We start from the raw sequence: 25081 nt of genomic DNA on the forward strand, positions 1-25081 counted from the left end.
TAAGTCTAGCATCATCATCATCAGAACCTTAGCTATTTAAGAACCGCTTTGGGGCCTGTTCATTCTGAAGTGCGGCCCAGAGCGACATGTTCATTTTTGAAACAGAAGCATCAGTGGTGTTTTTAGGGAGAGAGGTTTCCTACCAGTCTAATTTTTTAAAAGAAAATTTCAATACATATTCCAAGTGGTTTATTGCTACAGTATCATTTTCGGGATGCGTGTGTACCGGTAAGGGAGCTGGGTGGGTATGCTGTGAGTGAATTTTAATTTCTCTTCAAGATGTAGCATATTATAGAGAAAAATTACATGCGGACCATACTAATAAGTCGAATAACGTACATATAGCTATAAATTATACCTCGGGACCTTTTAACCTCAAGTAATTTTAAGTTATGGGCAGACATCATCATTTAACAAACACATGTTTAAAGAAAAAAAGCTAATGTATATATTTCAGCATTTCAGAGAATTTCTCCGAAGGCAAGATCTGATAAGAATCCTCCGGATTTGCCATCTGAATTTAAATAAATACATTTATGAAAATAGACTGAATAAGGTAGGTCTCTCCTTCACCTGTTCATTCAGTGGTCTAAGCTAGAACTCCAACCCTCCCTTCCCCGTATGTCACGATTACTTACAGAGCAGCCGTCCACAAGAACGCTGTAGGTGAACCTGCTGTTGCCCTCGGCAACCAGTTCAACATCATTGGAGCCTTGCAGAATGACAGCCTTGTTCAGGTTGCCAGTCTCCTCGTCCATGTAGGCAATGCTGTTCTTGCAGTGGTAGGTGATGTTCTGAGAGGCATGGTTGGCCAGCAGGCGCATGAAGGCGAGTTGAGTGGCCATTTCCTTGGTGGTTACTCCTTCAACATTATATTCAAACTACAGAGAATAAGATAGAAATGCTAGTTAAGTGGAGAGGAACTCAAATAGTAAGAGTCAAAAAAGGGAAAAAAATAAGGCTGGTCTAGGGAGGAATGATGGACTCAGATCTGAACCTTAGGAAGAAGGTACTTTTATAGGAAACTCAATTCACTTGCCTGCGCAATACGAGAGACCTAGAAGCCATATAGGAACTACCAGGCTGAGGCAAGATCATCTCAAAAAGGTACTTGTTTTAGATAAGCCTTTATATGTATGTTTCTTCTTTAGAATAAGAGTGCAGAGACAGAGAGTCAGACCTCTTTCTTTTTTCTGTGATTCCCACCAGTAGGCATTCAATAAACTTGGTGAAGAGATTTGATTAAAAATTCAGAAAAGCACATGTCCTGAGAATACATATGCACGGGCACAGGGCTGTGTGCTGGCCAGCACTTCCTCACGCTAAATGGCACTAGTCAGTTTCTCCAGTGGTTATCAGTTAAGTCAAATTTGAATAATAACTTTAGATTGTATGGATATGTCCAATCACTCCATCTTTAATGTGCAGTCCAGGATAGAACTGCAACTCGTTCTTTTTAATAATGCCATTTTGGTAGAAAAAGAGCACGTTCTTTTTAATAATGCCATTTTGGTAGAGGATTAAAATGCAGACCATTGAAATGATCTTAATATTATTTAGTAGGAGAAGGAATGTTTGTAGGATTCCTCACCTGGGTACCACCATTGATAGTTTCTCCTAACCAGATGTGCTTCTTGACCTTGGAATTTCTGTACCAGTTCTTGGCTGGGATGTTCTCAGGTTGAGCCCGGATGCACGTTTCACCAGTGGAGAAATCACAGTGTACTTTGATGGCATCCATAGTGCATCCTTGGTTAGGGTCAATCCAGTAGTAACCTTTAAAAACAAACAAACAAAAACAAGACCCAGCTCATAAAACCTCTCCTTGAGTGGAGCATAGGTTCTAATAATTACTAGACAAAGATTTTGATTCCCATAAGTAACATTGTCTACTGCACATTTAATAGAAAGAGGATGGCTATTTTCAAGATTAGTTCCTCCTCTCCTCCATGAAAAGCCAAATCAGAGTATATCAGCACAAAAAAAGGCAAAAATATATATTGAGAAGCTTGAGACTGGGTGCTGGCTGGGAGAAGAAAATGCTTATTCATTAGGTATGATTCCACATAATGCAATTTTTACCCCAAACTTTTTCATCCTAAATGTCAGCAGGAATGGATTTTGCAACGCCCAGCTCGTGAGAAGGGCTGGTCCGGCTTGGACATCCTGATGACTTACCACTGCTCCACTCGGGGTGGCTGAGTCTCAAGTCACGGCATGTGCGAGCTGGGTTCTTCCTAGAGCCTTCAGGAGTAAGAAGGGTCTCGATCTGGTTGTTGAGGGATTTCAGAGTAGCATCAACTTCATAATCCTTGGGTCTGAGAGAAGGTGGTGAGCGAGGCTGGTCAGCCCTGTAGAAGTCCCCTTCATAACCAAAGTCATAGCCACCACCACTTGGGCCAGGAGGGCCAGGAGGACCAGGGGGACCAGGAGGACCCTGCAAAGGTGAGAGCGAGAAGGAGGAGATTTTATATTTGGTCACAGTGAGAGACATCAATGACAGCAGATTTTCAGTTGAGTGTCACACACAAGCTTTTTCTAGGAAGTAGAAAAGAATAATTCAATCCCAGGCATACTTGCAGGGATGGGCTGAAATAGCTCCTTCCATACAATCTTTACATGTTTTAGAACTAACACGGAAGTAGGGGACTACTTTAATGCGTTGTCACAGCCGTCTTGGGTTAGTCTGAAGAGAATATTCCTCAGGTCTGTGATTTTCTTTATTATTGCCCAGAATGATACTTACAGCAGGACCTTGGCTCCCCTGAGAGCCACGGACGCCAGCAGGTCCGACTGTACCAGGATGTCCAATGCGACCGTCTTTGCCAGCGGGGCCAGAAGGACCAGCAGGACCCTAGGGAAGGACACCAAGTCTGAGTGAGTCAGTGAAAACCCCATAAGGAAGCAGAGCTCTGGGACTCCCTCCCTGCCATAAGCTCGATTTCAGAGACCAAGGTCTCTTAGGTTGACCTACCCTAGGACCGGCAGGACCCACAGAGCCAGGTGCACCTTGATCGCCATGTTGACCCTTGAAAGAGAGGACAGGAAAAATCACACTTTCAGAACACATGTTGACAGATTTTTTTTTTTAATTGAATGGAAAACTTCTTTAGTTTCCAATGGACTCTGGATTGAGAAAATTGAAAATGTAAAATGGGGCTCTTTTCTCCCATTATGTCTATTATATTCAATTATATTTTTTTCTACAAGCTATTTCAGCAGTGCAATATTAGTCATTCCTCTAATTATATTTGTTTTAAGTGGGGTTGAAGGACATTGTTGCCAGGAGATTTTAATATATGTATATTTTGATCTCCCTTAACCCTCACCTTTTTGTGTTGGGATGAAATAGCATTATCTCTGTGAGATGGAATCAGCCAGAGAATGGGAAGTGAATATGATGTCATTCATTTTAGAGTAAGAGCAGTGAAAATTTGAGGAAGATCATTTAAGATCCGTATACATGCGGGATGTCTACACTTTACTTACAGCAAGACCAGGAAGACCTTGCAGCCCATTGTGTCCCTTTAAGCCAGGAAGACCTCTGGGCCCCTTGTCACCAGGCTCTCCCTTATCACCTCGAACACCTTGTGGGCCCTGTAAAGAAAAAGGAGGACAGACAGGGCATTTACCTTCTTTTGAAAATGACACTCACTTCCCCACATATATTGCTTTATCTGTTTACAGAGCTAACTCAAGACATGCAAAGGTTAAAAAGCCACGTGGGTGTTACACCCTTCTATTCCCCTAATCTTCTTTAGTTGAGCCTCCGTTAAGCGGCTAGATTTTTGTGATTATTTAATACCAACAGGCAGAAGAGATTTGAAATAGAAGAGACTTAGAAGCTATTTGTAGCAATTCGCAACATGGACTGAATTTTTTAAAAAATAGGAAGTCTAGCTTGTATATTATTTATTTTCTTCATGGACAGTCTGGACTGAGTTTCCTTAAATGTTAATTTGTGAAGAAATCGTCACCATGTACGTACACTAGGACCTCTTGGACCAACAGCTCCGACGGGACCCACAGCACCAGCAGGACCCTGCAAATTGGAGAAGCAAAACCAAACTTGTCAGCCGAGCCCAAGCTCCTCCCCCTCCAAGCCCCCACAGTTGCCGACTGTGGGGAGGGCAGAGTGAGGACAGCACTAAGGGACTGGTATTTACAAACTTACAGGTTCACCACGGTTTCCATGTTTGCCAGTGGGACCCACAGGGCCATGAGGACCAGGTGCACCCACAGCGCCAACGGGTCCAATGTTGCCAGGGTAACCGCGCTCTCCCTACCAAAGGCAAAGTGAAGTTGAGCATCCAGCTGGCTTGGATTTTAGTCACTTTTAAATTGGAGAAAGACAAAGAGGGGTGCTGACCTTGTGTCCGGGTTGACCATCGCGGCCTGGGGGACCATCATTCCCAGGGTTGCCCTGTGAAGATACCACAGCAAGTAAGGCGCCCAGTGAGGCTCTTTACCCCGCCAGCCCCTATAGTTCAGCTTCTCTGTCTTTATCCCTCCCAGGACTCAACAGTGAACCCCCAGGCAGATCGTCAAACATGCCAGTTAGAATTTGCCAGCTTAGTTTTCTTAGAGGCGTTTTTACTATTTTGGCCAACTCTGAAGTATACTATGTAAAGAGCCATCCCCCCAGCCCAAGTAATTTTTCATATTTTCAATAGCAGGAGTGGTCAGGACACAAGATATCATGGGGAAACAGACCATCTCGTTCAGAGACTTGGAACAAGTTGCACACAATGGAACACAGCTGGGTTTGCTTATACAGACCACGTGTTAGACTCACATCACGACCAGCTTCACCAGGAGCGCCGTTGACTCCAGGGGCACCCACAGCTCCGGGGGGACCACGAGCCCCAGGTGGACCAGAGATGCCGAGAGGTCCGGGTTCCCCCTAGACGCGGGGAAGGCGAAACATTCCTCTCATTGGACTGAGTGCAGATCTCACCCTCCCAACACAAGCCCCGCTAGGAGAGTCCAGTTTGCAAAGAGAAAGTGCAGTGAGAGGGAATGGGCCACAGAATGGCAAGAAGCACCCCTCGGCGTTACGCTCGCCCTCGTCCCAGGTCCTACACACTCAGATGGTCAGCTTTATGTAATTTTGGAACATCGCTCTGTACTAGGTGAGCCTAGCTGCATCTGATCTCCCAAATGAAATGAATTCATAAAGTTGAGAGAGTTTGTGGAGAGGATTCCTAGTTGCCGGCATGTGTAAGAGTTAATGGAATGATTCAGAACTTCCAGAGTTGCATATTCTTCTACAGGATAAATGATGCCAGTGTTTCATACTGCAGAGGAGTAACTGCAGTGAGAGCTCATACAGTTCTGAAGCAGGTAAAAAGAACAAAAATCATTCTGCATAATGTTAAGCTGTATCTTTATAGCATGTGTCTAAGGTGGTATTAAAGCTTCGTAGATAAGTGACATGTGATCTGTATAAAGAAAATGCCATGAATAAAAAATCTTAAGTGGAGTTATTCAGTGATCAATCTGTCACATCTGAAGTGGCAGCTTTTAAAATCTTTTATTATGTTAATGAGAAGAAGAATGGTGTCAAACACTTACCACAGATCCAGAAACACCTGGTAGACCACGTTCACCTCGAGAGCCTGGGAGACCCAGAATGCCAGGAGCACCAAGGAGACCTTGAGGACCTGCGGTGCCAGGAGGGCCCTGAACAAGAGGAAAAATACCATCACTGGTGAGCCCTAAGGTGATGATACAGGTTGGCTTGAGGATTGTGAGAATAAGCTATCCTCAGTTCAGAAAAAGGCTAGTGACCTCCTAGTAGGAACACATATCCTTGGGTATCTTTTCTCCAGTGATGACAGGGAGTTTACAGTTTGGTAAGTGTATCTCTTTGTACCTGGTTCCTCCTTGAGATCAATGGAACAACAGTGAAAAGTATGGGATTGAGATTGAGGAAGCCATGTGGGGTGGGTGCAATAGAGTTTTTATAGAATCTATGCCAAGAAGCCAATTTTGACCTTGGCCTCTAACTGAACCCAGTCCAGTAAAGGCACATTTCAGAGTAACGGTGACACTGGACAATGCATGTTTAAGAGACTGGTAAAAAACTGAGCCGGATTGGTTTACAATAGGATGACCACGGCGGTGGGATTCTGTTCTAATCCCAGGACCAGTAAGGTGCCACTCTGATAAACAGTGAGTTCCTTCATTTACTGTCATCCCCGTCTAGTGCCTTCTAAGCAACTGCCGAAGCTCTGACACCCCAGTATGTGCTGGACAGATTTCCTGGCTCCCCCGAGCTCTACGTGAGAGCCTGCAATACTTATCAACAAATATGTGCCACTTGAAGATCCGTGTAAAGGCTTTATTGTAATTCAATACACGGTTTTACGAGAGAGGAACTTGAAGTCACTTACAGCGGTACCAGGCTCTCCAGAGGGACCCTTCTCGCCGGCAAAGCCAGGGGGACCATGTGCACCTGTTTCTCCCGTTCGGCCAACTGGACCTTGGTCACCCCGAGGCCCACGGAGTCCTTCTTTACCAGCAGCACCAGGGGGACCAGGAGGGCCGGTGATACCCTGTGAGCAAATGACAGAGTCATTTATTCTCTGTTAATCATCACAGACCTGGGAGAGAGCAGCTGAGGTTCTAGAGATGAAGATGCAAACAGTGTGAAGCAACAAAATGGCATCCTGGCCATCTGGGGGCCTGTGGAAGCGCTGTCACCTTCCTCCCTCCTCCTGAGGCTGTAATAAAGTAACTCACTGAGGTCGAGGCTATGGCAAATGTCTGTGAGGAGAAGCAATGTTGTGCTACCAGGCCCCTGGCGTTTTGGAATCAGAGCTGTGGACGGTGACAAGAGTTAGTCATAAATGAATGGGACTTCGGGTTTGGGAGGAGTCTGCTGCTTTCTTTTTGAAGAAAGCCAATACTGGCATTTTGTTCATAATTGAGGAATCATATATGCTCTCAACTAGGTTTAATTAAATGCCTATAGGGAATGAAGACTTTTCTGTTATGAACCTGTAAAAGGATTCCAAGAAATCAACATCTTTGCTATTTTTTTTCCTTGAAACCTTAACCGGAAGACTTAATCCTTAGTAATTAATTAAATTCTCTTGAGTCCTGACAGGAGAGTCTGAATCAGAATTAAATTAGAGGCCAAACCACCTTTAAATTCAGGAACAATTATACCTTAACAATGGAGGCAGAATGTTGGCCATAAAGGGTAATTAGATATTGAAATATCTGATATGTGACTAAAACTGTTCTGTTTTTTATTTTTAACGAAGAGACCATGCCCCTAAAAGGGGACTTGTGTTCACATGAATAAAAGCCTCTTAAGCTGATCTTATAAAATATAATTTGTGATGATTTTGCCTTAATGGTTCAGGAAAACTGATTTCAGACCAGGAAAGTAATAGCAAAATATTAGTAGCATGTTTCCAGAGAGTTTCTTACCAGTTTCCTACTAGAGGCAAGGCCTTTTGGCTAGACTAAATGACATATTTTGAAGTGATTTACTTACAGAGGGCCCAGGAGGACCAGTTCGTCCAGCAGCACCAGGGAAACCAGTAGCACCCTAAGAACGAAGCACATTAAAATTCCACAATCAATACCAACTCTAGGGATTTGGGTAAGATGGAAATTTCTCCGCTAGCCAATCCTCAATACATGTGACTGAGGATGGACCAAGGAGTAGGTAGGTAGTGGCAGCCTCATATGGGGTATGATTGAACAAGGACCCCGAAGACCCTCCAGCTCTGCACCTCTCTGACCAGCATGCCCCCGTTGCAACACCCCTATTTTGCATTAAGGCTCTGATGGTCCTTTTTGAAATGTTAACATATAACCTGACGGTTGTAAGAACAAGCAGATAAGACACATGCCGTTATTACACTTTGGTGTGTATACCACAATCTTAACAATCTTAACCACCTGGCTGCGTGCGAAGGAAATGGACACTGGAGCGGTACTTTTGTTTCCAGAGGAAGGAACAACGAAAGACCAAGAGTATTAATTGCTGTCCAATGAGAGCAGGAAGGAGTCAGTGCAGTTCATTCCTAGGGAGGCCCGGGTCCTGAAGGAGTCAGTGTAACAGCGCTGGGCGCCAAGAGAAAGGGCATGGTCAGGCAGGAGAAGGGGGGCATCAGCAAAAGGCTAGGGGGTACCAGAAAAATTATTTGTATCCGTTTCACAGTTCAACAACCTGGGGTTCACTTTGGTTATTACCTCAGGTGTGGTGGTAGCAACATCCACTGCACTGAGTTCCAGTTGGGATTAAGTTAATATCCCATGATCTAACAGTAACTTCAATATCAGAATTTCTCTGAAAAAAGTTAACTGGGATCTCAAGAGTCTCATTATAGTTCAGAGTAACCAAAAATCTCCAAACTTTCAGGTTTTTTTTTTTTTTTTCATAGAGTCTAAAGAAAGACATGTTATCAGAGTCCATTGTAAATACTCACAGGGGGGCCACCATCACCACGACTTCCAGCAGGACCAGGGGGACCATTTGGACCCTAAATGGAAACAAAAAAATACATGGGGTCAAATCACAAGACAGTTCTTAGAAATGTTGCTTTTTTCTTCAAAGGTATCATTCCCATGTCCATTAGAGGCCAATCCAGAAATTAAAAATGATTATCTGTGTCATAAAATAAATGTTCTTACTTCAGTGTGACCACCCTCACTGGGTTACCGAAGAAGTAAGATGAGACAACGTTTATGAAACATTTACAAATTATAAAGTGGAATGCAAATGTTAATTCTTATTTCTTAAATCACCTTCTATCTAATCTGTTCCTGGTATATAGCAGGCACTTGATTGATCTATGTTGAACTGTAAGATTTCATGGGTAACGGACACAGGCCGTGTTGACCACCAGTGAATTCAACTTACAGATGGGCCAGCAGATCCGACGGGGCCTGTGGGACCAACAGGACCATTTTCACCCTTGGGCCCTTTGGTTCCTCTCTCTCCTTTAGCACCAGGTTGACCAGCAGCACCCTGTTAGAGAGGAAGAGTTGTGGTCAGGTGTTCCAGCTCACTCTCCTTGCTAGCCTGGCATGTTTTCAGATTAGCCTGCATCATAGGATACTCACAGCGGGACCCGCAAATCCATTGGGGCCAGCGGGACCGACCTCACCACGTTCACCCTAGGTGGGAGAGGGATTTAAGAATGTCACAGCGGTCTTCGATTCGTTAAGGTCTAAAAGTTGTGAGTGTCCCAGATGACCCAGGTTTCCACTTACAGGGCTACCTCGAGGACCAGCAGGACCAGCAGGACCGGCAGGACCGGCTTCACCCTATAATGGGACCAAAGAGGAGTCTGTCAACAGGCTTCACATCGATGCTCACAGAGGAGGTGGGGAGAGGGACCTCTGGTAGACACTGCACTCCTGTCAGAACTTGCAGTTGTGTCAGAAGAGGAAACTAATGCGTACCTCCGGGAGTAAAATAAAATGGATTCTTACTGTGCTTAATGTATTCATTTTTGGGGTTGAAGTGGTATTGGTCATACACTTGCAAAAACACTATAAATCCGTGCCCACAATATGAGGAGGAGGACATTTTAATTTTTAGATGGACCCAGAGCTGATCTATGTGCTGCAATCCGTGCAGTACAATAAATAAGGTCTATTTTAAGTGGACTGTTCGATGTGAAATGGGCACACTATGTATTTTATTGATTTTTTACAATTGAAGGCTTTGAGGAGGCTCAGTGCATTAGGATATTGTTAATGGGCAACAGGGAAAGTCTTTAAAACAAATGATAGGGATGAAAGTATAGATCAGATAGCTGGCACGTCTATAGGAAGGGAAAGAGAACTTTAAACACACAGCATTTGTTTCCTACAGCCCCATCACAACAGATAGGTTTTTAAATAAGTAGGCTTTATACCAAGCCATAAAAATGAATTGCGGGGGCTCTCTGGGGTGAGGGCAGGCAGGACACTGTGGATGCTGCTATTGGCTCCGAGAGCTGTGACTCGTGAAAATGCATGCTTACCCGGTCACCAGTGGCTCCAGCAGGACCAGGGGCACCTACGGCACCAGGAGCGCCCTAGCACCAAAAGGAAGCGAGTCTTATTAATTACACCCCCAGGCCATCAAAAGTGACCCCTCCTATCCCCCCTCCCTGAGCTTAGACCATGACCGAATGCTGTCACTGCACACTCGGGGTGGACGCTGAGAAAGCTTTTGGTTGCACTTCAGTTCTAATGATCAAAACTATTAGAAGCGGCTCTCGGGAGGAATGTACCCCAGTGATCAAGGTGACGGACGTGTGGAAGTCAAGGGCAGGTTAGGAATTGGGGAGATCTGAACTCTCTGCTCTTGTCAAATTCCCTGGAGAGCAGCAAATGAGTAGCCTTGTTTGAAACCTCCAGGACTGTGGGATTCAGAGAAAGGACTATTTTCAATGTGCCGGAGTGAGTTATCAGCTCTGAGGGAAGTTTGAAGAAGAACCCAGGTAGCCGATGGCCTGAAGAGTCATGCTGCCAACGCTCTAGGCTGGATGATTATACGTTCGTGCCAGGATCGTCGGCATCTCAGCTAACGGCTGGCATGAACAGCTAATCACTGGGGCTGCTCTTTGAGTGATCAATTCTTAGGACACACATTTGAATAAATGGGGCCTTGTTAGAGGTTCTGGCTTCTTAAAATGTAAGTTACTGTTTTTTTTTTCCCCAAAGTCCTATAATAACTTAAACAATCACTTAAAGTTCTATTAAACCTACCTAGAGTTTTTGGTTTATAGATTGTACTCAGTATAGTTAACACTGAGGAAGGTAGAAAATTACTCAGGTTATGATTTTCAAAGAGATAAGTTCTGTTGAATCTTTCTTTTGGAACATGTTAAGTGATCCTACTAGTCATAGATCCAGGAAGGGAAGGAAGCTGTTTACTAAATCTGGATCCTTCTTTTGTCAGCTCCGTTTTGGAAAGCTGCTCAACTCAAATCTAGTGAAGTGTAAAAACAACAGTCTAAGTACAAACAAACAGAATTCTACTCACACGGGCACCATCTCTGCCTGGGTTACCAACGTCACCTCTGAGACCAGTTTCACCCTGAAAGTATAAAGCAAGAGCCACTTTTGGTTTTCCGGCCAACTTTTTGAATCAAAATGAATCTGCAGTGGTTTTACAGAAAATCCTATACACCTTTAGTCATTTAACATTCAGTAATGTCATGAGTCCCTACTCTTCTCTAGGATGCTGAATGAGGAAAAAAAAAATTAGGGAAAAAATAATTCAGGGCCCTCTCCAGATTATCGTTAAATATTCTTTTCTAATTTCCATACCCTCTCCTGCGGCATAATCAAGCAAGGTACAAATTCATGTGGACGGAATTACAAGCCAACATCACAATGGGCTTCGGTGCCTGATCCCTCTTACGGCATAACTAATGCAGCAGCACGGCTGACAGCTGTTCAATATAGCTTCTTCCCATTAATTAGGGCAGGATGAGGCATTATTGTTAGTGGCATGAAAATGAGCCTCATGTATTACTCAACACCATCTGTTTGCGTGAAATTCCATGGTAGCAAGGAATTTTGCCAGATTAGTGAGTTTAGAAATGCGTAGGTGCTAGGTGGCAGAGGGAAATGTGCAGGGATAGATATCCAAATGCTACCAGACCACCTACCAAGAACTGTAAAAGAAACTGGGCAGCCCTGTGCGGCCTGCTTTGCTAGAGTTCCTCAACAACACGTGTTAAGGTCCCACAGTGAGAGGGTACCTTTTCTCCCTTGCCTCCAGGTATGCCGGCAGCACCCCTCTCTCCTGGGAGTCCGCCGGGACCAGATGGACCCGCGGTGCCCGGAGCACCAAGCACACCAGGCTCACCCTGGAATCAAACACACGTGAAATCAATTATGTCAGCGGCAAAAGAAGAAAATGAAGACTCGAACTCTTGAAGGATTCCAATTTAAACATTTAATAGCTGGCATTCTTGCCTGCTTAGAGACACAAAGGAGGGCTATTGAGAAGCAGGGAGACTGTAATGGAGGGAGATGCTATTAATGACACCGTGGCTGAAGAGAAGAGAAGTGGGAGTGGGCGGCCGGGAGTTTTCTATAACCTGCTCGCGGTGCTCTTCAGGCGGAAAAGAAGAGGCCCGGACAATGGGAGGCGCACAGTGAAAAATGTTTGCCCCCAAACCTTTTTCAAGGATAAGTCTCTCAGCCCACACAGGAAATACGGAGAGAAACCTTGTCAAATGGGGAGATGTTTACATTTTAATCTCGAGAGTGGGGACTATAGCTTCCACTTTATATAAAAACCCTACAATTCCACATACTTCAGACCTATTGACTAACTTCTAAGAGAAAACTCTTTGAGAGTACCATCCTCTGGACCGTGTTTTCTTTCTTGTTTCCTCTCTCCCTCTTAGCTTTTTATTTTTTTTCCTAATATCCTTCCACCTACCAAAATAGCTTTTTACAGCTAATCTTTGCATTTTTCTTTCCCCTGAGAGCTAAGATGCAGGAGTAGTAGGAATTGCCTTCTCTTTATTGTGGTTAAAGTAATCTGTTTTTCAGGAATGTGTCATTTCACCTATTTTAAAATGTAAACCAGATTCTATTTTGAAACTCAAGTTGTCAGGCTTATGTTTTGGGGATGAATATATTGTCCAGTTAGTTTCTACCTCTCTTATTATTAGAATTTAGACTACCTTTGGAAATTTTACTCTCTGAAGTAGGACGGTGAGAAGGTGAAATCTTGTTCTTAAAAATAGTGTCCAAATGTATGTGACGTGTCTCGATTAAAATCAAAGTATAAACAGTGTGATGACACAAGAGTAAAAAGCCATACTAATTCATTTATGTCCGTAGAACACTGGGACTTTCCTTCTTTTGGAATAATTCAGGTCCACTGGAATCAGACTGTCATTTACTGTGATGGAGTCATCACAGAGTAGGAAATAAAAAAATCTGAAAAATAATTCATTTCCTATTGTAAACGATCTAGTTACTCTAGAGGAATAGTGGGCCAAAGCAGCAATAACGGACAGAAAATTTTACCTTGTTTCCATCGGGCCCAGGGGGTCCAGAAGGACCTCGGCTTCCAATAGGACCAGAAGGACCAGCAGCACCACTTTCCCCAGGGGGCCCACGCTCCCCCTGTAAAAGAAGAAAGAGAGAGAGAAATTAGAGTGTTGCACTCCTCATCTCTTTCAGAGATACCATTTTACACATCAGAGTTCATGCTTGTCAAGCTTTTGAATCCTGCTCCTGCCATCAACAAATCACTGTTTTTCCTTAATTTCTCTACTAGCAAAATGAACGGATGGGATGAGATCATCTCTCAAGTCTCATTCAGCTTTAATGTTCTGTGGCTACAACTCCAGAATGTTTTTCTTCTAGAGTATAATATTTAACCTTGGAATTCATTTTTTTGTGGCTTTATTGTAATAGATCCATAGGTAAAGATAAATGCCAGTTATGCATGGTATTCATAGGGTAAGACTGTCGTTTTAGGAGAATAGAAACGCTAGGTGTAGATAGGATTAGATATTCTCATAGGTACCCTCCCTTTTTATAATCTTATGCAATAGTGATGTAACAGTCATAATATTTAACAGGATATACACGTGTGTGTGTCTGCATGTGTGTATCAATCTACCCGCCTGTCTGAGATAATCTGTCCCGATTACATGTCAGCGTCACCATGACGGGTATTCCACGGGCAAAGTATTTAACATGTATGTAGTCCACGTTGCAACTGTTTCAAAGGCCCTTGTTATAATTATGGTTCTATGATACTAAATTTGTTTGGGCCTCCTAGATATACAGTAACTAACCATGTAACAGGATACTTGAGGGGCAAACTCATCATTCCAGTTATTCTAATGACCACAGACTAAATCTTTTTTATAAGAGCAGATTCATGATTTCAGCTTTAGACTTTAAACATCAATGCACATTGCAAACACTGATTTTAAATCTTAGTAAGATATTACTTTTCCTTGGCTCAGGTTGAGCCACTTTCATAAATATATCATACTTGTCTATATAAGTTACTGAATATGATACATGTATTAGCTCATTTATGTTTCTTATAACTGTAGTTTTTGGCTAAGAAATATGAGTAAATTTTAAAAAATCTTTCAATTAAGAAATCATATGTTCTCTACAGATTATGTTTGACTACAGGAGAGTGTCAGGAACTTGTTGCAAGGTCATCAATAGCTTTTAAGAGAAAGCACCACTTGTTTTAAAAACACATTGCCCGAAGTTTATGAAAGTAAATTAAATAACACTTACTCTTGGACCAGCGGGACCAGGGAGACCAAATTCACCAGGGAGACCCTAGGCAGAACATGATATAGAAATCATGAAATGTATATATGTTCTTGAAACCCACTTATGATTATGATATTTAGGTAAGTTTCAAAATAACCAAACAAAGCCAGCTAGGCTCTAGCTCCCTGGGTGTATAAAAGTACAGGGCTATTAGGAACAAGAGAATTTTCAGTTGTATATGGACAGATACAAAAAGTGAGAATTCCATTGATATCAAAGATATTTTTATGCTAGAACCTGGTATCTGAAAATTTAAGTTTCCATTACTTAGTGTATTACTTTAAAAAATGACAAAACAAACTCATTTGATAATATGATAAATAATGATGAACAATATCAGACATTGCCTATTTTTAGGTATATAACAGACTGCTTTCTTAATAGAAATGATCATATTCTGCACATTACCTAGTTAATTGTATACCCAAGTGTATCTCCTTTATTACTGACCAGCTGTCTCCTTAATGTGCCCCACTGTTGACAAAGGAGACCAGGCCACAGAATGTAACTGAATTGAGGCACATTCATCACAATTACCAGAGAAAATGACTCAGAACTCCTGCCCTGATTGTGGCTAGCAGTGTCATGTCTGAATGCCAAGAAAAACATTAAACGCAATTTTTCAGGGTCTAGTTTGATGGAAAAGCAGTGCATTTACTTTCTCACTATGGGAAAGGAAATAATTTGCATGTTAACATTACCAAGAACAATACAAAGAGGCTATTAAACGTAATGTTCACTGATATATTTTCCTTTCATAATGCAGTGTTTCATTCAGTCTTTAAAACAAAGGAGTTGTTATTCCAACGAGAAACTGGGTTTATTCTCTCCAAAGTACCAACGTTAAGTAGAACACTATCATTAACATATGAAATAGGAAGTTTCTTTTTGCCTATTATAATTGCATTGCCCTTGGCATTCACTATGGGGGAGAGGGGAGTTCCAAGTTTTGGTAAGCCTACTATCCCTTGTTTTACTCACCCTTTCTCCTGGTTTGCCAGCTTCACCAGCTGTACCTGCAGGGCCAGGCAGACCCTAGAAGAAAACCACAAATCTCAATCTTATGGGTCTATTCAGAGGATTTGCTAATAATTGTTTTTTTCTGGATGCTATCTGATATTGATGTGATAACAAACTATTCTATGTTATTAAAGATCTACACAAAAGTTTGTCTTGAAAAAGTGTACCCTTCTTTACTTCTGTTCTGAAATCATGGTCTGTGTGGTGGTGGGGGGGGGGGTGGGCAGTGCTATGGTGATTTATAGCCGGCTAGGCTGACCAAAGTCAGTATTCTGTAGGTTTCAGTTGATTTACCTGGAAGCCTGGAGGACCAGCAGGACCCTGTTCGCCTTTTCCACCTTGGACGCCCTGAAAGTAACAGTAAAGACAGCGTAAGTAGAGATGTATGCCACCATTGCGGTCTACCTGACAACTGTTGGACTGGAAAAAAGAGATCGTCATTTGGCAGGACTAGATTCATTCAGGGCAGCAAAGGACAAGAAGGGGAGAAATACTCACTTGTGGTCCAGGAGGCCCCTGAGCACCATTATTTCCATCAGGACCTGGAGCACCCTACAATATTTCACAGAAAGGCTCAGCGTTACCTGTGAGTCAAACAGTTTAAGAAGGCTCGAAGCTTCATGCGTTACTTTCTCAACGCGTATCACCTTAGCATGACTCACTGTGGGTCCCCTGTCCAAATACCAACTTTTGGTATGGCTTGTGGGGAGTCCATCGACAGAGGGCAATTTATGAAGTCCGGAGAGTGCTACTCGCATATGCATAGCTTTTTAATCATAGAATAAATTAAATAAAAATCAAATGCACCCATAAATAATTTTGACCTAATACACATGGATTTGTTAGAGCTCCACTGCCTTGTAAGTGTGGTTGAAAAAGAAAAAACACATTTTGTGACAGTAAAAGGATCTTTGGGGATGCCATTTTGAAAAGAAAATGACAGAACTTTATCAGATGGCCTCAAAGGATGTGTGTTTCCTAAGTGAATACTCCGTGGGCAGATACTCGAAGTCAGCACCTACCCGAGCACCAGCAAGACCAGCATGACCTTTCTCACCAGCTTTGCCAGGTTCACCCTAGGATAAACATTAAAAAAAAGTACACACTTAATGTCAACTTAACCATGACAATTTTGAAATGTTCATTTCTTGCTTGCTTTTCTTTTTTTACAGTTCCTAGTCTTTGAATTCCTTCAGCTAAGGCACGCTCCATCATCTTGCAACTCCAAGTACAATGAGATACAGGGGTGTCTGCAGGGGCGCAGACTCCAGAGACGGATTTCCACCAGCTGTGCGATGATATCCTGGAGACCAGGCGTTACTGTGCTAAGGGGCTTGCAGTGTTCTTGTGTTGAAAGGGACCCCGCCCCGAGGCAGAGTGGACTGAGGGCTGCAGAGCAACGGAGTTTTGGTGAAAGGTGGCACAGAAGGGCCAAGGGAGAAGAGGGTGTGGTGTTCTTACACTGGGGCCTTTGGGTCCAGGGAATCCGATGTTGCCAGGCTCTCCTCTTGCTCCAGCTGGGCCAATCGGTCCAGGCCTGCCGTCAATACCAGGGAGGCCCTAAAACCAGAGTTTATTTAGAGTTCACTCAGCATCGACCCGGGTCTCCCGACCTCAAGCCTGTGATGCTGCCATAGGATGAAACAGAATCATTTTCTGAACGCATAGAGCTTGCCGGTATAAAGTGTCAATAAATTATGAATCCATTTTCCTTTTCTAAATAGGATGTCTGTACACACACAGCCAAGTCAATCTCATAGGTACCCAATTCCCTCCTTCCCCTCCCTTTCCGTACCCTCGTCACCCTCTTCAATTTTCCCTGCCATGCTTTTCTTTTTCCTTCCCTCCTTCCAGTCCTGCGTTCACTCCGACTCCATAATTACAATCTATTACTTTGCGTTCCCAGATGATGTATGTGGCTGATATTTATCTTCAGTGTGTTCATGTATAAATAAGCCACAGAATAGACTTGATAAGGGTGCAATAAGTGTCCTTGAAAATATAATGGAAAATGAGCAGTTCTTACCATGGGACCTTCTTTACCAGCTGGGCCAACATTTCCAGGGGCACCAGGAAAACCCTATAAAATAAAGGAGGATGCTTTCATGTTGGCACTTTAACGCACATACTCGAGGCTCCAATTTATTAAAATCTCACAAAAGCACTCCCCCTCTCCGACTATCTGTTTGTTGCCTAGGGTAAATCATTAGGGGTATTAGCCACTAGCTGGAAGGTATGAAAAGAGCTCTGAAATCTTTCTTCTATTTTTTATGCTTTTCCTTTCATTGGAGTTTAGTGCAACTGATTCATTTATGGATACCTCAAAAAACTGTGAAGCAACATACTATAGGGGCAAAATGTATCATGTTATTTACCTCATAATAGAAAAACAAATACTTTTAGTAAGCAATTTTCAAAGTGGATTTTTTATTGCTATATTTGGTGTCTTTATTACTTGTTTATGGTACAATTACAGATGATATTCACCCATAAGAGATAATGGAGGCAAAAAAAATCACTCTATTGCTATGGATTAGAGTGTCTACGAATCTAAAGGTCATTTCTCCACAGCTAGTGTGATGCTGAATACATTAAAGCACTTTGTGATTGCTGGAAAAATGATTTCACTTATGAATCTAATACACTGAGAATGTATAGTCCTAATACATTTCATGGACACCTTATATAAAACTCACAAATTGAGATAAAAGATTCATGCTGATAGGAGAACCAACCTAATTTGGATATATTAAAATAAATCTATTCTTCCAAAAACCTCACAGCCATTGGATCAAGTAGTAAATAAGAAATTTATGAAGTAACCAAATTTATAAAAATATCTCTGGGCTTTGATAAAGTTAAATTAAAAAGGCAACCATCAGCAAATCTACTAACAGATTTACTACGGATGATTTTTTTTAATTTCTTCAAATATTAATCATCCCTTTCGAAAAGGAAACGGTGCCAGGTGTGACTTGCTCCGAATCAATCTGAAACTTACTCGGGGTCCCATGAGGCCAGGCTCTCCAGGGCGACCAGAATCTCCGTTGGGACCTCGGACACCAGCAGGGCCGGTTGCACCACGAGGGCCGGGAGGGCCCTATTTAACAGGAGGGAGAGGGCAAGATGCTAAAGCGAATGACAGACCCACCAGAGAAGCATCACATTCCCTCCCCGGGAGTGAGTAATGGACAGCTTACCATGACGCCAGCTCTGCCATCAGCTCCAGGAAGACCACGAGAACCAGGACTTCCCTGTAAGAAAGTACAGGAAACAGGAAGGATTGGGAAAAACCCTTGAATCCAATAGGGCAGTGTTTACTGAAACATGGCTTGCGTGCAAGAAATCTTGATGCCCTGAAGGGAGAGATACAAACAAAAAACCAAGCCAAAAAACTTCACCCAAACCCCAAAGGAATGTGTGGAGGAAGCATTCTACAAAAGTAGGTCAACATTGTTTCCAGACCAAATTGAGAGTCACTGATTTAATAAAGCAGATGGAAAGCAGATGCTCCCTTCGTCTAGAAAATGCACTCAGTGGATTCCGACCAACTCCCAATGAAAGGGTGTCATCAGATCACTCTGGTGTGTCAGGGTGTCAAGAGCATTTGGAACCTACTCTCAGCCCAGGAGGTCCAGAGGGGCCAGCAGATCCGGCTTCACCATTGGGGCCTCTCTTTCCTTCTTCACCACTGGGACCAGGAGGACCTTGGGGCCCAACAGAGCCCTGTTTTTGGGAAAAAAAGCAAAAGAGAAGTGAACAGGAAAAATCATTTTTATGTCAAATCAGACAAAGTAATCACTTTTTAAAAAAAGTAAAAGTATGACTTTTTGGATTGAATAAGTAATAAATGCATAAAACTGTGATCACATAACTACTTACGGGCTCACCCTTGTTGCCACTCTCTCCTTTGGAACCAGCTGGACCAGGCTCACCCTAAGGTTCAATACAAAATGGTGGTCAAAGGACAGACATGTGTCACAACTCTCTCACAGACAAACATCTTAGAATATTTATGGATCAGCATCTTAGAATAATTATGGATCAAGATAAAGAGAAGTTCAAGTTCTGTAAGAAAGGTGTGCCCATGTTCATATTCAAACAGCTGACAGGGAACTAGCTTCGTTGAAAGGACAAGAGTGATATAGAAATGTACCTCACTGACCTTTGGGGAGTGCTCTAGGATAGCAGGAGGGGTGTGTGCGTGTGCGTGTGAGAGAGAGATAGAGAGACACACACTCATAAAGAGAACAGACATGTACACGTGCTCATAGAAGACATACAAAATAAAAATGCTCAGGAAAGAAAAAATGAAAATGCTAAAATCACAAGAGGAAGTCTAGATGGTGACAAAATGACAGCCAAGCTGGCATTTCAGGATGATGAGAGCTGTGGCTGTGACCACTTACGACGAGTCCTCTGGCACCGGTAGCACCAGCAGCACCAACAGGACCGGGAATTCCACGGGGCCCAGGGAGGCCGGGAGCCCCGGCAACACCGGGCAGGCCCTGTGAAGAAAATGCGGCGTGGTGGGTCACAGGGCGACTGGCAGACGAGGTGGCGCTCACTCAAGTGCCTCTGAAAGCAGAGCCAGATACTCACAGCAGCACCCTTAGCACCAGTCAGGCCATTGGCTCCAGGGTTACCCTGTGAGGAAAAAGAAGGGAGAAGGCGATCAGTTAACAGGAGCGTGTCTGTCCTTCTTCGAGCCCACCTTCACTCTCTGTGCCTGCTTCCACTCCATGAGGTTAATGGCAGTGGCTACTTACAGGAGGCCCAACGGGGCCGGAGACACCTGGAAGACCCACTTCACCACGGGGACCCGCAGGACCAGCAGGACCAGGGTTACCAACAGGTCCGAGTTCACCCTAAAGAGGGAAAGACACTGAGGCATTGGTCTGCAAATAATGAAACCACTAGGACATCGAGTTCCATGAACTTTCTTCAGAACTGCAATCACGTCCCTCACCTGGTTTGGTACCACAGATTTGGATTTGGGTTCCTATTTTTCTGGCCTCGTTCTGCCACCTTGGCTATTACCATCTTTACCTACCTCTGTCTCTCTGAGATAGAAACTCCGGTTCTCAGCTAGTAGGTCCTCACTAGTTTGGGAGTATATCCCAGAGGGGTTCCGTAAAATAAATTTCTTTGTTGGCTTCTGTATCTATGTGCTTGGGCTCAAGTACAGAGACATGATCCATCTCAAGCTTGGAGTGAGAAAACAGGTCATTCTACATCCATTTTGAAAGGGGGACTCGTTAAGTTTCCTGTTCTATAATTGTCTATCTGCAAACACAAGGCCTATCTTTCCCTTCACAATAAGAAGTTGATCAGTGGTTGGCAGTATTTTTACCTTGGGGCCAGGAGCACCTGGGAAGCCTGGAGGGCCGGCAGACCCAATGGGACCCTGAAATCAAAGTAGAATGTGGTAAGAAACTTCCTCCCAGCAAATTAACAACACGACAAGACCAGAAGATTGAAGTGCCTTAGAGTGGCTTGATCTTACTTAATATTGGCAAAGAGAAAACTGACAGCTTGTCTGTTGCCATTAATGCCAAAGGGGATCCAAGGTGAGGTAGATTTTACCTTAGGTAGCAATGAAAAACCCTAGGGATAGTAGTACTTACAAATAGAACCTTCGAGAGACCACATAGAACACTTGGTAAGGTGTCTAAAATGGTGTTCTCTTTATAAATTAATAAAGAAGATAGTTCCCACCCTACCCTCTCAAGCCCTTCCAAATTCTTCAGCATTAAAACTTACAGCAGGACCCACGGGACCCACACTTCCATCACTTCCACGGGCACCCTATGAAGAAAATAAGGAGACAAAGTCAAGAGGAAAGTTAAGTGGCAGTCATTAGAAGAATTTTTAAAAGGATAAGGGACAAAAACAGAAGCACTCACAGCTGGACCAGGGGCACCAACGCGTCCTCTCTCACCAGGAAGCCCACGGGCTCCCTAGAAGCAGAAATATTTTCAATGAAATCCAGAATGCTAATCTTAAAAATGTCACAGGCATCATTTGCTTTGTCCAATTTCCAACATGTGCAAGAATCCACTAGAAATAAATAGGTCTTGTTCTAATTCCAACTAAAAGGTAATGGATTTCAATTAAGTATGCAGAAGGTTATTAGAAAAATATCAAAGAGTACGATGCCAAGGGAAATGGTAATTAGCAAAAACATGAAAGAAGTTCCAGCTCGCAAAGAGGGTACACATTTAGATTTACAATCAAGTCATCGATACTTACTGTTTGACCTGGAGTTCCATTTTCACCAGGGGCACCAGGTTCACCCTATGTGGAAAAGAAGGATTAAGTTTGTGTTCATAATAGGTATCAATTATTTTTTTTTCTGATTGGGTCATTTTTACCCTATTATTTTAATTTGAACCATTTATGTATTTTGTAACATTTCTTACACAGATAGACTTTCTCAATTATGCCAATAACATACATTTTTTAAATTATAAGATATGAGTTTTTAATATAGATAATAGCAAATATCACAGTACTAGGGAGATGTGGTCATTTGAGTGTTATGTACCCCAGCTCTAATATTTCCCTTTAGATTTTGGATATCATTTTGACTCGGCTTATGTATCAGGAATGATATCATAAAAAGAGATGGCAGAGGATAAACTGCTTTCAATAGAACTATATTTTCCCTCTTGAAAGGTATTTTAACACAGTATTTTCATTTTTGTAAAATATGCATGGAAATTTAAAGCTTTGTAATATTTTTTAGAGCTGTCATATTTATTTCCAACCTAAATTCTTATCTTGAATAAAAACCATGGTGGTGGTGGGGGAGGGGGAGCAGTAATTTAATAAAGTGGCACACATAAAGGAACTTTGCTTCTAAGTAATCAGATTAAGATCTGGAAGAAACAAATTTGAGAGACCCTTTATGAACCCTTCATTTCTAGGCTTCTATGTAAAGTGTATTCCTTGGGAATAAGCCCAAAGCCTGTTCTTTGAGAGCCAGAAATGCTAGCCTCTGCCCTCCTAACTACTAGATGTGTGACTCTGGACAAGTCACTCATTCTTTCTGAGCCTCAGTTTCCCTCATCTGCAAAGTGAGGGGGTCTCCAAAGCTCCTTTCGGCTCTAACATTTTCTGCTGCTGGGACTAGTAGTCTGAGCTACTACATTAGGCTCTAGGGAGAATGAGTTTGACCTTAGCCGTTGGTGTGGTAGCTGGAAAGTCAGAACAGATTCTCCATATTCATGTTCGTTTCTGGTCCCGCTAGTATTCGTTACTCATTAATTTGTAATTACGTTGGTATTCACTTTAATATCACATTATCTCCTTAATAGGAGAGAGAACATTTTATAGTTGAAAACGCTGTCAGAGAAGAGCCTAGCCAAGAGATAACACACTTCTGAGACTTTAATTACCTAATTAAAAATTTTTTGAGTGTGCACAGATAAATCACAGGAAAGAGGTTGAAAAGTGTATTGTGACATGAATGTACCTATCTAATTAGTGCATAGCAAAGGAGAATTTACAGTTTAAAATAACATAGCATTCTAATATCTGATTATATGTTTATTTACTTTTATTTTGGCTGCAGAGATCGGCTGAAATTGTAGGAGGATAGGAACTGAAGGAAGAAACTATTAACATTATCTTTATCTCAACTGTTTAACAGCTATTGAATTAAATAAATAGTATTAATAATTGGCCTTTTGTCACAGAATCCCATATCCTCACCATTGAGGGCTCCAAAGTATTGAAGAGGAAATAAGATAGTCTTTGGAACAGGAGTAGTGTTCACTAAAAATATCCTTTCTGATGGTCATGGGAAATTACAGTCAATTGTTTTAAAAACAATGCTTCTGATTTAGTATTTACCTTCACACCTGGAGCACCGGGCTGTCCCTTCAATCCATCCAAACCATTGTGTCCCTGAAATGCAAACCCTTATTATTAAAATGCCGTTCCAGTATAGTGCTTGGTCCAATTCTGACCTCCTGGGTGATGACCGCTTCAGAGCAATGGAGGGTCGGTGCCTGGCAAACTGGCTCCATTGCCCCAGGTAAGTCACTAAACCTCCCTGCACTTGCAAGGGAGGGAAATAGAACTAGATGCTCTCTCACAGCTTTTCCCTCTTTAATAAGTTTACGATTTTCAGATGGTTTTAAGTACCTCTTAAAGTCATACGCCTTTTATACAATTTTCCCCGTAGGGATCCTCGTTTCTTGGAAGAAGCCAGGAACGCACTGAGAGAAGTACACCCCACTGAACTTTTCAGCCATCTAAACTCTTCTCTAACCGTCTTTACTCTGGCGAATTCCAGGAATTTGGAAGTATGTGTCAGCCAGAAGTTTAAATATAGTTGAGGCTTTTCCTAAAAGCATTTACTCTCCTCTGGGTAGAGAATGTGCTCACCCGAATGCCTTTGAAGCCAGGAAGTCCAGGAGTCCCAGGGAAACCACGAGCACCCTTAAAAAGAAACACAGAAGAAAAATAATGTTTTTGTTTTAAATTAGAAAACAATGATTTCTTCCCTCCAAAGTGTTTCTTCTCATTGAAGTTCAAGTTTGGAATCAAAGACTGGGATATTTTTAAGCACAGAGCAGCAAATTCACTTGCTCTCATTTGAGTAAGACTAGGGTATTTGTACAAAACATGATGTAGTTTACAGCACGCTTTCAGCCGTTAAAACAACATTCCTGGCATTAACAAAAACTGTATGCATTCTTAACAAGGCTCCTTGATTCGTCAGAAACCTCCAGTGAGTGGCACGTGTTCAAACATCTAGGTGGCCATTTAGACTGATCCCAGTTTTACCAACCGTCTCGCACGGGAGACACCACTGGTGACTGGAGACACCAGGATAAAGCTTACCTGTGGTCCAACAACTCCTCTCTCACCAGGTCGTCCAGGTTTTCCAGGGTGACCCTAAAACATGAAAGCATCGTAGGGTCAGCCTTTTCTTGCTAAGCCATCAGATGAAAGTCGGAACATTTTGGTTTTTAAAATGGGGGAAAAAGGCATTCTAGAAAAATGTGGATCCAAATATATATTTAATTAACAACTAATTTCCTTAAATACAAACAAATTAAGGTTTCATTAAAATAACATCTCCCATATGGGGAGAGTTATGTCGGGCATATTCAGCTTTCAGCAGAATACTTCATTTGAATCCAGAAATTCTTGTCGAGGCAGGAGTGTTTAAATGGCATTTTGGAAACGCTTATGAGTAAATACTCACATCCTCCCCAGCCTTGCCAGGAGGCCCAGGTGGACCACGAGCACCCGCAGGACCCTGAGAAAACAGGAGACCAATCATTTTGTTAAGATTACATTAATAAACATCTTGAAGACAAAATCTACCAGAACGGGTGAAAATGTACTCACAGTTTGACCAGGTTCACCAGGCTCACCAGCAGGTCCTTGGAAACCTTGAGGGCCCTAAAAGAAAACAGTACGTCATACTCCACACCCTCCTTTAATTCTGGCTTTTTCTGTAAGAGAGATTATAAGCTGCCGGTACTTACAGGAGCTCCAGACGCACCAGGTGGCCCTCGAGGTCCCATCAAACCCTGGGAAGAGGACAAGTCTTAGCACTGAGAAGTTATTACGGTGTTGGTTTGAGTTAGAGAGGACTGGCATAGTAGTGCCACAGACATTTTTGTGATGGACAGACAAACAGAATTATCCTGGTTTTATTTCATAGATTTTGTTTCTGCCAAGGAGGCTTTCAGACCAACGTTTCCTCCACTATTTCTCTGTTTTTACTTCCGCCTTTTCTCCTAACCCAAAT

The 25081-nt window shown here is 42.6% G+C and overlaps 1 protein-coding gene across 1 annotated transcript in view; it reads right to left on the reverse strand.

Moving 5' to 3' along the window:
* COL1A2 (collagen type I alpha 2 chain) overlaps positions 1-25081 on the reverse strand; it is a 35065-nt gene that overhangs the window by 524 nt on the left and 9460 nt on the right. Inside the window, exons 7-51 of the mRNA XM_045793235.2 lie at positions 24816-24860; positions 24676-24729; positions 24530-24583; positions 24163-24216; positions 23704-23757; positions 23167-23220; positions 21562-21606; positions 21216-21269; positions 21073-21117; positions 20663-20716; positions 20079-20177; positions 19912-19956; positions 19719-19817; positions 19192-19245; positions 18928-19035; positions 18510-18563; positions 18311-18409; positions 17336-17389; positions 16771-16869; positions 16332-16385; positions 15808-15861; positions 15604-15657; positions 15271-15324; positions 14251-14295; positions 13009-13107; positions 11724-11831; positions 11000-11053; positions 9993-10046; positions 9235-9288; positions 9085-9138; positions 8882-8989; positions 8448-8501; positions 7508-7561; positions 6396-6557; positions 5575-5682; positions 4796-4903; positions 4370-4423; positions 4175-4282; positions 3989-4042; positions 3490-3597; positions 2975-3028; positions 2747-2854; positions 2179-2437; positions 1592-1776; positions 639-881 (exon numbers count right to left, since the gene is read on the reverse strand). Coding sequence (XP_045649191.1) covers positions 639-881; positions 1592-1776; positions 2179-2437; positions 2747-2854; positions 2975-3028; positions 3490-3597; positions 3989-4042; positions 4175-4282; positions 4370-4423; positions 4796-4903; positions 5575-5682; positions 6396-6557; positions 7508-7561; positions 8448-8501; positions 8882-8989; positions 9085-9138; positions 9235-9288; positions 9993-10046; positions 11000-11053; positions 11724-11831; positions 13009-13107; positions 14251-14295; positions 15271-15324; positions 15604-15657; positions 15808-15861; positions 16332-16385; positions 16771-16869; positions 17336-17389; positions 18311-18409; positions 18510-18563; positions 18928-19035; positions 19192-19245; positions 19719-19817; positions 19912-19956; positions 20079-20177; positions 20663-20716; positions 21073-21117; positions 21216-21269; positions 21562-21606; positions 23167-23220; positions 23704-23757; positions 24163-24216; positions 24530-24583; positions 24676-24729; positions 24816-24860 — 3675 coding nt within the window. The remainder of the gene's footprint in view (positions 1-638; positions 882-1591; positions 1777-2178; positions 2438-2746; positions 2855-2974; positions 3029-3489; positions 3598-3988; positions 4043-4174; positions 4283-4369; positions 4424-4795; positions 4904-5574; positions 5683-6395; positions 6558-7507; positions 7562-8447; positions 8502-8881; positions 8990-9084; positions 9139-9234; positions 9289-9992; positions 10047-10999; positions 11054-11723; positions 11832-13008; positions 13108-14250; positions 14296-15270; positions 15325-15603; positions 15658-15807; positions 15862-16331; positions 16386-16770; positions 16870-17335; positions 17390-18310; positions 18410-18509; positions 18564-18927; positions 19036-19191; positions 19246-19718; positions 19818-19911; positions 19957-20078; positions 20178-20662; positions 20717-21072; positions 21118-21215; positions 21270-21561; positions 21607-23166; positions 23221-23703; positions 23758-24162; positions 24217-24529; positions 24584-24675; positions 24730-24815; positions 24861-25081) is intronic.

The sequence above is a fragment of the Ursus americanus genome, chromosome 3 (genome assembly GCF_024610735.1).
Source record: "Ursus americanus isolate L20-20 chromosome 3, mUrsAme1.1.p, whole genome shotgun sequence".
Taxonomy (NCBI): Eukaryota; Metazoa; Chordata; class Mammalia; order Carnivora; family Ursidae; genus Ursus; species Ursus americanus.